The sequence below is a fragment of the Oncorhynchus gorbuscha genome, linkage group LG23 (genome assembly GCF_021184085.1).
Source record: "Oncorhynchus gorbuscha isolate QuinsamMale2020 ecotype Even-year linkage group LG23, OgorEven_v1.0, whole genome shotgun sequence".
Classification (NCBI taxonomy): domain Eukaryota; kingdom Metazoa; phylum Chordata; class Actinopteri; order Salmoniformes; family Salmonidae; genus Oncorhynchus; species Oncorhynchus gorbuscha.
The window spans coordinates 10,891,027-10,903,150 of NC_060195.1; the positions used below are offsets into that span (position 1 = coordinate 10,891,027).

General features: G+C 38.1%; 1 protein-coding gene across 5 annotated transcripts in view; it reads left to right on the forward strand.

Annotated features, from left to right (window-relative positions):
- The first annotated feature begins 114 nt into the window (after positions 1-114).
- Positions 115-12,124, forward strand: part of LOC124010918 (kinesin-like protein KIF3A) — a 94,442-nt gene continuing 82,432 nt past the window's right edge. For 3 of the 5 annotated variants that reach the window (XM_046323719.1, XM_046323722.1, XM_046323723.1), the window contains exons 1-7: positions 116-297; positions 960-1,242; positions 1,645-1,789; positions 2,074-2,158; positions 2,749-2,854; positions 3,274-3,413; positions 3,874-4,071. In XM_046323719.1, coding sequence (XP_046179675.1) covers positions 292-297; positions 960-1,242; positions 1,645-1,789; positions 2,074-2,158; positions 2,749-2,854; positions 3,274-3,413; positions 3,874-4,071 — 963 coding nt within the window. In that variant the 5' untranslated portion in view covers positions 116-291. Of the gene's footprint in view, positions 298-959; positions 1,243-1,644; positions 1,790-2,073; positions 2,159-2,748; positions 2,855-3,273; positions 3,414-3,873; positions 4,072-12,124 lie in introns of all 5 variants that reach the window. The other 2 variants (XM_046323721.1, XM_046323718.1) reach the window with 1 other exon arrangement.

Consider the following 12,124-nt stretch of genomic DNA (forward strand, 5'->3'; position numbering starts at 1 on the left):
ACGTTGTTCACTAAGACAAACATAGTGAGCCAGGCCTTTTGCCTCCACTTATAGCTATGCCATCTCTACTGTCCTTTACTGTACACTACCAAGCTATTGCCCCCCATCATTTTACTGCGCAGCCGCAGATTCAATGTGTCCAGACGTGACAACAAACGTTATCAGCATTGGAGAAAATGGGCACAGCATTGGCATCTAAATCATTTTGAAAAGATAAAAACTTCCATCAAACCATCAAAACGCGTTTGCTTTTGTCTCATATGATTTAATAATCAAAACTGAAGTCTTAAAATGCCGGTAAGTGGGCTCTTTTGTATTCGTCTGTATTTGTGTTTTTCAGAGGGGTCCTCCCTTCTTCTTTTTGATGCGATGCTAACTACCTTACCTTGCTGTAGTTAGCTTCGTCTTGTGTTTTGGATGAGTTAGCATTAGCTATTTTACATCTGTTTTCAGACCATATTTGATAGAGATGTAGCCACGTTAAAACTAGGATGCAACAAGCTCTTCCAGCCAAGTTGTTGTGTTAACTACGTTTTATTGGTTGTGCATAGCGATGCTGCAGCTGGTTAGTTAACATGCTAACATTAGCTTCCTTGCGTGCAATACATTGCAGTATAGCGAGCCAGCTAACTAACTAGCTACGTGCCAGCACGTATTGATTGGTCATCCATTGAACTAGCGAATAGATGTTTCAACTATCTTGACAGTTAATTGGCTACCTAACTAACTATCTTTGCTAACGTTAGCTGTACTGTAATGTAATGTTAGCTCGCTAACTGAATTCATTGAGACAAGTTAGCCAGCCAGTTTGATCTCTCCCTTTGCTGTGGTGAGGTTAATAACGTTAGCTATGAGCAGTGTTTTCATATTGCATTACATGACATCATGCTGAGCCATCGGCTCTGACATCACGTAGCTACTAGGTGGCTGGCATCATGCATAGTTATTCCCTTTTGCAGAGCAACAAGATGGACAAATCTGACAAGCCGGAGGTCATGGACAACGTCAAAGTGGTTGTGCGATGTCGACCGCTGAACCAGAAGGAGAGGAGTATGGGCCACAAGCAGGCCGTCAGTGTGGATGAGAACCGTGGGACCATAACCGTCAACAAATTAGAGACCAACCACGAACCCCCCAAGACCTTCACATTTGACACGGTGTTCGGACCAGACAGCAAACAGCTGGACGTTTACAATCTGACAGCCCGCCCCATCATAGACTCAGTATTAGAGGGTTACAATGGTAAATGCAGAGAGGATTTGAAATGATCTGAATGATGGAAACACGTTTTCCTATTTGCTGTTGCTGACACGCCATGTCAAACGACACAACTGCATGTGTTGACTGACTGACAATGACAGGCCTATTATCAGATGGCTTTTGTGAATACCTTTTCAGCATAGCCCCCCTTCCCCCCCATTGTTTATAAGTGATAGCCTCCATTCAGTTGTAGTGATGTGTGCTGTCAGTGTGTATTCAGATTAGGGGGGTTTCTGTTTCATCCACCACGAGGAGGCGGTTTCCCAGACACAGATTAAGCCTAGTAGATATTCTCCATGGATGCGTTTTAGTCCAGGACTAGGCTCAGTCTGGCTGAGGAACCGCCTCCTTAGTATTTTAATACTGACCCTGTGTTTACTCCAGGGACCATCTTCGCGTACGGACAGACAGGGACAGGGAAGACGTTCACCATGGAGGGAGTGAGGGCAGTGCCAGAGCTCCGAGGAATAATCCCCAACTCCTTCGCTCATGTGTTCGGCCACATCGCCAAAGCAGAGGGCGACACCCGGTAAGGACATTTAACACAAACGGGCAAAAACAATGAAACAATACTAGTTTATTGGCAATTGTTTGATGCAACATGATAAGACTGACTTATTCCTTTCAGGCCCTAGGAGAGCAAAATGCCTCAATCACACAACTCTGGTTAAGACACTGGTTGGAGTCAATGTAAACGGAACATTCTTAGGCATATAAGAAAAAAAAGACAGGCACTGTTTTTGACATGCTTGTTGCTCACTGTCTCTCAGTTGAGGGTTGATCTGAAATAAGTAGCTTTCCTGTCAACCGCAGGTTCTTAGTTCGCGTCTCTTATCTGGAGATTTACAATGAAGAAGTGAGGGACCTGCTGGGGAAGGACCAGATGCAGAGGCTAGAGGTAAGAGGATATGACATGACATGCTTCTCAGAATAAACATCCCATTCATTTAGCAAGAAGTAGCCGTATGACAATGCTGTAGAAATGCAGAACATGACCCATAATTATGATCGTTCATTAGATTAACCATACAAGAATATAAGGCACTAAACCCTGGCAGTAGGTAGTAGTTTATTGGTTGGATTGGATTTGAAGACCACAGTGACCAAATGATAAAGTGGAGTATGATAACGTTGTTGGTTCCGTGAAGGACAGAACAGGACATTACACCATACTAAAGGGGCCCAGAAAGGGAACTAAAGATGATTTCCTTATCATAACTAATCTCCATTGGTTTGTCAATAATACAGCAATGTCATTGGTTCCTGAAAGGAGACAACAGGACATAGCACATGACTGTGATGTTCTCTGTTAAGGAAACTATAGATGATTAAACCTCTCATAATTCACTTCTTAGTTTCTAATAAAGATAAGCATGATAATGTTGTTGGTTCCATGGAGGGAACTTAAGATATGAATGTAAAATAGGAATTTGAGAGTATTGCCGGCTCTTAACTCATGTCATTGCTTTGTGTTGGTGTGACCACCAGGTGAAGGAGAGGCCAGATGTGGGTGTTTACATCAAGGACCTGTCTGGTTATGTGGTGAACAACGCTGATGACATGGACCGGATTATGACAATGGGGCACAAGAACCGTAAAGTTTCACATTAAACATTTTATAAGTGTTCTAAGCATTCAAATTAATGAGCATTTATACCATTTGCAAGGCCCCCCCTCACAAAAAAGGTTTATGGGGCGGCAGGGTAGCCTAGTGGTTAGAGCGTTGGACTAGTAACCGGAAGGTTGCAAGTTCAAACCCCTTAGCTGACAAGGTACAAATCTGTCGTTCTGCCCCTGAACAGGCAGTTAACCCACTGTTCCTAGGCCGTCATTGAAAATAAGAATTTGTTCTTAACTGACTTGCCTGGTTAAATAAAGGTAAAATAAATTTTAAAAAATAACCTCAAGGGTCTTTTCCTGTTTGAATAAAGGTTACACGACACTCATGGAAGTGTAACCAAGAAAATGCAATCTGATGAATTTTAAGTTTCTGACAGTGTTCATCCCACCCAGGCTCGGTTGGCTCCACCAACATGAATGAACACAGCTCTCGCTCTCATGCCATCTTCACCATCACCATCGAGTGCAGCGAGAAGGGTGTGGATGGGGACCAGCACGTACGCATGGGAAAACTCCACTTAGTGGATCTGGCGGTAAGGAAGTCACATGAAGAATTAAAAATATAATTTTTCTCAACAGATGGAAGCTCCCATAGAGGAAACTTGATGCTTTTTCAGGAGTAAGAAAATTATTGGTATAAGAACATAATCTGTATAGATTACTTTCATACATTTCTCTGCCTTGGGTCTTAGTCTCTGCAATGGGAATTATAATTTTAATTTAAATACAGGACTTTTATGAACATTTTGACTCCAATGATGAGTTTTTAAAGGCCGCTAGGGGAAGTCAGTAAGGCATGTTGAGCGTGTTCTTATCACATTCAACATTTATTGTGGAATAGAAATGCATCTGTGGCCTCTCTGTCTGTCTCTCTGTCTGTCTTTCTGTCTGTCTCTCTCTGTCTGTCTGTCTCACCCCCCCTCCCACATAGCAAATGGAAGAAAACATAAAAATACCAGTTAACCCACCACACTGTACCCTGTCCCCTCCCAGGGTTCTGAGCGTCAGGGGAAGACAGGAGCGACGGGCCAGCGGCTGAAAGAGGCCACTAAGATCAACCTGTCTCTGTCCACGCTGGGTAACGTCATCTCCGCTCTGGTGGACGGGAAGAGCACCCACGTCCCCTACAGGAACTCCAAACTCACCCGCCTGCTGCAGGACTCACTGGGGGGAAACTCCAAGACCATGATGGTAACTAACAACACTTCCTGCTTTTACTTCCTTCTGCTTTAATGCTATGGGTACACCCCATTAGTGTCAATGGTAGCGATGACTCGTTAGTTTCAAGTTAATGTCACATGCACAAGTACAGTGAAATGCCTTTCTTGCCAACTCAGAACCCAACAATGTAAATCTAGAAAAAACACATCAGAGAAATATGAAGAACACAATAAGTAAGTAAGTATACTATATACAGGGTCAGTTCAATACCATACTATATACAGGGTCAGTTCAATACCATACTATATACAGGGTCAGTTCAATACCATACTATATACAGGGTCAGTTCAATACCATACTATATACAGGGTCAGTTCAATACCATACTATATACAGGGTCAGTTCAATACCATACTATATACAGGGTCAGTTCAATACCATACTATATACAGGGTCAGTTCAATACCATACTATATACAGGGTCAGTTCAATACCATACTATATACAGGGTCAGTTCAATACCATACTATATACAGGGTCAGTTCAATACCATACTATATACAGGGTCAGTTCAATACCATACTATATACAGGCTCAGTTCAATACCATACTATATACAGGGTCAGTTCAATACCATACTATATACAGGGTCAGTTAATACCATACTATATACAGGGTCAGTTCAATACCATACTATATACAGGGTCAGTTAATACCATACTATATACAGGGTCAGTTCAATACCATACTATATACAGGCTCAGTTCAATACCATACTATATACAGGGTCAGTTCAATACCATACTATATACCATACTATATACATGGTCAGTTCAATACCATACTATATACAGGGTCAGTTCAATACCATACTATATACAGGCTCAGTTCAATACCATACTATATACAGGCTCAGTTCAATACCATACTATATACAGGGTCAGTTCAATACCATACTATATACAGGCTCAGTTCAATACCATACTATATACAGGCTCAGTTCAATACCATACTATATACAGGGTCAGTTCAATACCATACTATATACAGGGTCAGTTCAATACCATACTATATACAGGGTCAGTTCAATACCATACTATATACAGGGTCAGTTCAATACCATACTATATACAGGGTCAGGATATAACATACTATATACAGGGTCAGTTCAATACCATACTATATACAGGGTCAGTTCAATACCATACTATATACAGGCTCAGTTCAATACCATACTATATACAGGCTCAGTTCAATACCATACTATATACAGGGTCAGTTCAATACCATACTATATACCATACTATATACAGGGTCAGTTCAATACCATACTATATACAGGGTCAGTTCAATACCATACTATATACAGGCTCAGTTCAATACCATACTATATACAGGGTCAGTTCAATACCATACTATATACAGGGTCAGTTCAATACCATACTATATACAGGGTCAGTTCAATACCATACTATATACAGGGTCAGTTCAATACCATACTATATACAGGGTCAGGATATAACATACTATATACAGGGTCAGTTCAATACCATACTATATACAGGGTCAGTTCAATACCATACTATATACAGGGTCAGTTCAATACCATACTATATACAGGGTCAGTTCAATACCAGACTATATACAGGGTCAGTTCAATACCATACTATATACAGGGTCAGTTCAATACCATACTATATACAGGGTCAGGATATAACATACTATATACAGGCTCAGTTCAATACCATACTATATACAGGCTCAGTTCAATACCATACTATATACAGGCTCAGTTCAATACCATACTATATACAGGCTCAGTTCAATACCATACTATATACCATACTATATACAGGGTCAGTTCAATACCATACTATATACAGGCTCAGTTCAATACCATACTATATACAGGGTCAGTTCAATACCATACTATATACCATACTATATACATGGTCAGTTCAATACCATACTATATACAGGGTCAGTTCAATACCATACTATATACAGGCTCAGTTCAATACCATACTATATACAGGGTCAGTTCAATACCATACTATATACAGGGTCAGTTCAATACCATACTATATACAGGCTCAGTTCAATACCATACTATATACAGGCTCAGTTCAATACCATACTATATACAGGGTCAGTTCAATACCATACTATATACAGGGTCAGTTCAATACCATACTATATACAGGGTCAGTTCAATACCATACTATATACCATACTATATACAGGGTCAGTTCAATACCATACTATATACAGGCTCAGTTCAATACCATACTATATACAGGGTCAGTTAATACCATACTATATACAGGGTCAGTTCAATACCATACTATATACAGGGTCAGTTCAATACCATACTATATACAGGGTCAGTTAATACCATACTATATACAGGGTCAGTTCAATACCATACTATATACAGGGTCAGTTCAATACCATACTATATACAGGGTCAGTTCAATACCATACTATATACAGGGTCAGTTCAATACCATACTATATACAGGGTCAGTTCAATACCATACTATATACAGGGTCAGTTCAATACCATACTATATACAGGGTCAGGATATAACATACTATATACAGGGTCAGTTCAATACCATACTATATACAGGGTCAGTTCAATACCATACTATATACAGGGTCAGTTCAACACCAGACTATATACAGGGTCAGTTCAATACCATACTATATACAGGGTCAGTTCAATACCATACTATATACAGGGTCAGGATATAACATACTATATACAGGCTCAGTTCAATACCATACTATATACAGGGTCAGGATATAACATATTATATACAGGGTCAGTTCAATACCATACTATATACCATACTATATACAGGGTCAGTTCAATACCATACTATATACAGGCTCAGTTCAATACCATACTATATACAGGGTCAGTTCAATACCATACTATATACAGGCTCAGTTCAATACCATACTATATACAGGGTCAGTTCAATACCATACTATATACCATACTATATACAGGGTCAGTTCAATACCATACTATATACAGGGTCAGTTCAATACCATACTATATACAGGGTCAGTTCAATACCATACTATATACAGGCTCAGTTCAATACCATACTATATACAGGCTCAGTTCAATACCATACTATATACAGGGTCAGTTCAATACCATACTATATACAGGGTCAGTTCAATACCATACTATATACAGGGTCAGTTCAATACCATACTATATACCATACTATATACAGGGTCAGTTCAATACCATACTATATACAGGGTCAGTTCAATACCATACTATATACAGGGTCAGTTCAATACCATACTATATACAGGCTCAGTTCAATACCATACTATATACCATACTATACACAGGGTCAGTTCAATACCATACTATATACAGGGTCAGTTCAACACCAGACTATATACAGGGTCAGTTCAATACCATACTATATACAGGGTCAGGTCAATACCATACTATATACAGGGTCAGGATATAACATACTATATACAGGCTCAGTTCAATACCATACTATATACAGGCTCAGTTCAATACCATACTATATACAGGCTCAGTTCAATACCATACTATATACCATACTATATACAGGGTCAGTTCAATACCATACTATATACAGGCTCAGTTCAATACCATACTATATACAGGGTCAGTTCAATACCATACTATATACAGGGTCAGTTCAATACCATACTATATACAGGCTCAGTTCAATACCATACTATATACAGGCTCAGTTCAATACCATACTATATACAGGCTCAGTTCAATACCATACTATATACAGGCTCAGTTCAATACCATACTATATACAGGCTCAGTTCAATACCATACTATATACAGGCTCAGTTCAATACCATACTATATACAGGCTCAGTTCAATACCATACTATATACAGGCTCAGTTCAATACCATACTATATACAGGGTCAGTTCAATACCATACTATATACAGGGTCAGTTCAATACCATACTATATACAGGCTCAGTTCAATACCATACTATATACCATACTATATACAGGGTCAGTTCAATACCATACTATATACAGGCTCAGTTCAATACCATACTATATACAGGGTCAGTTCAATACCATACTATATACAGGGTCAGTTCAATACCATACTATATACAGGGTCAGTTCAATACCATACTATATACAGAGTCAGTTCAATACCATACTATATACAGGGTCAGTTCAATACCATACTATATACCATACTATATACAGGGTCAGTTCAATACCATACTATATACAGGGTCAGTTCAATACCATACTATATACAGGGTCAGTTCAATACCATACTATATACAGGCTCAGTTCAATACCATACTATATACCATACTATATACAGGGTCAGTTCAATACCATACTATATACAGGGTCAGTTCAATACCATACTATATACAGGCTCAGTTCAATACCATACTATATACCATACTATATACAGGGTCAGTTCAATACCATACTATATACAGGGTCAGTTCAATACCAGACTATATACAGGGTCAGTTCAATACCATACTATATACCATACTATATACAGGGTCAGTTCAATACCATACTATATACAGGCTCAGTTCAATACCATACTATATACAGGGTCAGTTCAATACCATACTATATACCATACTATATACAGGGTCAGTTCAATACCATACTATATACAGGGTCAGTTCAATACCATACTATATACAGGGTCAGTTCAATACCATACTATATACAGGCTCAGTTCAATACCATACTATATACAGGCTCAGTTCAATACCATACTATATACAGGGTCAGTTCAATACCATACTATATACAGGGTCAGTTCAATACCATACTATATACAGGGTCAGTTCAATACCATACTATATACCATACTATATACAGGGTCAGTTCAATACCATACTATATACAGGGTCAGTTCAATACCATACTATATACAGGGTCAGTTCAATACCATACTATATACAGGCTCAGTTCAATACCATACTATATACCATACTATACACAGGGTCAGTTCAATACCATACTATATACAGGGTCAGTTCAATACCAGACTATATACAGGGTCAGTTCAATACCATACTATATACAGGGTCAGTTCAATACCATACTATATACAGGGTCAGGATATAACATACTATATACAGGCTCAGTTCAATACCATACTATATACCATACTATATACAGGGTCAGTTCAATACCATACTATATACAGGCTCAGTTCAATACCATACTATATACAGGGTCAGTTCAATACCATACTATATACCATACTATATACAGGGTCAGTTCAATACCATACTATATACAGGGTCAGTTCAATACCATACTATATACAGGGTCAGTTCAATACCATACTATATACAGGCTCAGTTCAATACCATACTATATACAGGCTCAGTTCAATACCATACTATATACAGGGTCAGTTCAATACCATACTATATACAGGGTCAGTTCAATACCATACTATATACAGGGTCAGTTCAATACCATACTATATACCATACTATATACAGGGTCAGTTCAATACCATACTATATACAGGGTCAGTTCAATACCATACTATATACAGGGTCAGTTCAATACCATACTATATACAGGCTCAGTTCAATACCATACTATATACCATACTATACACAGGGTCAGTTCAATACCATACTATATACAGGGTCAGTTCAATACCAGACTATATACAGGGTCAGTTCAATACCATACTATATACAGGGTCAGTTCAATACCATACTATATACAGGGTCAGGATATAACATACTATATACAGGCTCAGTTCAATACCATACTATATACAGGCTCAGTTCAATACCATACTATATACAGGCTCAGTTCAATACCATACTATATACCATACTATATACAGGGTCAGTTCAATACCATACTATATACAGGCTCAGTTCAATACCATACTATATACAGGGTCAGTTCAATACCATACTATATACAGGGTCAGTTCAATACCATACTATATACAGGCTCAGTTCAATACCATACTATATACAGGCTCAGTTCAATACCATACTATATACAGGCTCAGTTCAATACCATACTATATACAGGCTCAGTTCAATACCATACTATATACAGGCTCAGTTCAATACCATACTATATACAGGCTCAGTTCAATACCATACTATATACAGGGTCAGTTCAATACCATACTATATACAGGGTCAGTTCAATACCATACTATATACAGGGTCAGTTCAATACCATACTATATACAGGCTCAGTTCAATACCATACTATATACAGGGTCAGTTCAATACCATACTATATACCATACTATATACAGGGTCAGTTCAATACCATACTATATACAGGCTCAGTTCAATACCATACTATATACAGGGTCAGTTCAATACCATACTATATACAGGGTCAGTTCAATACCATACTATATACAGGGTCAGTTCAATACCATACTATATACAGGCTCAGTTCAATACCATACTATATACAGGGTCAGTTCAATACCATACTATATACCATACTATATACAGGGTCAGTTCAATACCATACTATATACAGGGTCAGTTCAATACCATACTATATACAGGGTCAGTTCAATACCATACTATATACAGGCTCAGTTCAATACCATACTATATACCATACTATATACAGGGTCAGTTCAATACCATACTATATACAGGGTCAGTTCAATACCAGACTATATACAGGGTCAGTTCAATACCATACTATATACAGGGTCAGTTCAATACCATACTATATACAGGGTCAGTTCAATACCATATTATATACAGGGTCAGTTCAATACCATACTATATACAGGGTCAGTTCAATACCATACTATATACAGGGTCAGTTCAGTACCGTACTATATACAGCGTCAGTTCAATACCGTACTATATACAGCGTCAGTTCAATACCGTACTATATACAGGGTCAGTTCAATACCGTACTATATACAGGGTCAGTTCAATACCGTACTATATACAGGGTCAGTTCAATACCGTACTATATACAGGGTCAGTTCAATACCATACTATATACAGGGTCAGTTCAACACCATACTATATACAGGGTCAGTTCAATACCATACTATATACCATTCAATACCATATATATACAGGCTCAGTTCAATACCATACTATATACAGGGTCAGGATATAACATACTATATACAGGGTCAGTTCAATACCATACTATATACAGGGTCAGTTCAATACCATACTATATACAGGCTCAGTTCAACACCATACTATATACAGGGTCAGTTCAATACCATACTATATACAGGCTCAGTTCAATACCATACTATATACAGGGTCAGTTCAATACCATACTATATACCATACTATATACAGGGTCAGTTCAATACCATACTATATACAGGGTCAGGTAATACCATACTATATACAGGGTCAGTTCAATACCATACTATATACAGGGTCAGTTCAATACCATACTATATACAGGGTCAGTTCAATACCATACTATATACAGGGTCAGTTCAATACCATACTATATACAGGGTCAGTTCAATAGCATACTATATACAGGGTCAGTTCAATACCATACTATATACAGGGTCAGTTCAATACCATACTATATACAGGGTCAGTTCAATACCATACTATATACAGGGTCAGTTCAATACCATACTATATACAGGGTCAGGATATAACATACTATATACAGGGTCAGTTCAATACCATACTATATACAGGGTCAGTTCAATACCATACTATATACAGGGTCAGTTCAATACCATACTATATACAGGGTCAGTTCAATACCAGACTATATACAGGGTCAGTTCAATACCATACTATATACAGGGTCAGTTCAATACCATACTATATACAGGGTCAGGATATAACATACTATATACAGGGTCAGTTCAATACCATACTATATACCATACTATATACAGGGTCAGTTCAATACCATACTATATACAGGCTCAGTTCAATACCATACTATATACAGGCTCAGTTCAATACCATACTATATACAGGCTCAGTTCAATACCATACTATATACAGGCTCAGTTCAATACCATACTATATACAGGGTCAGTTCAA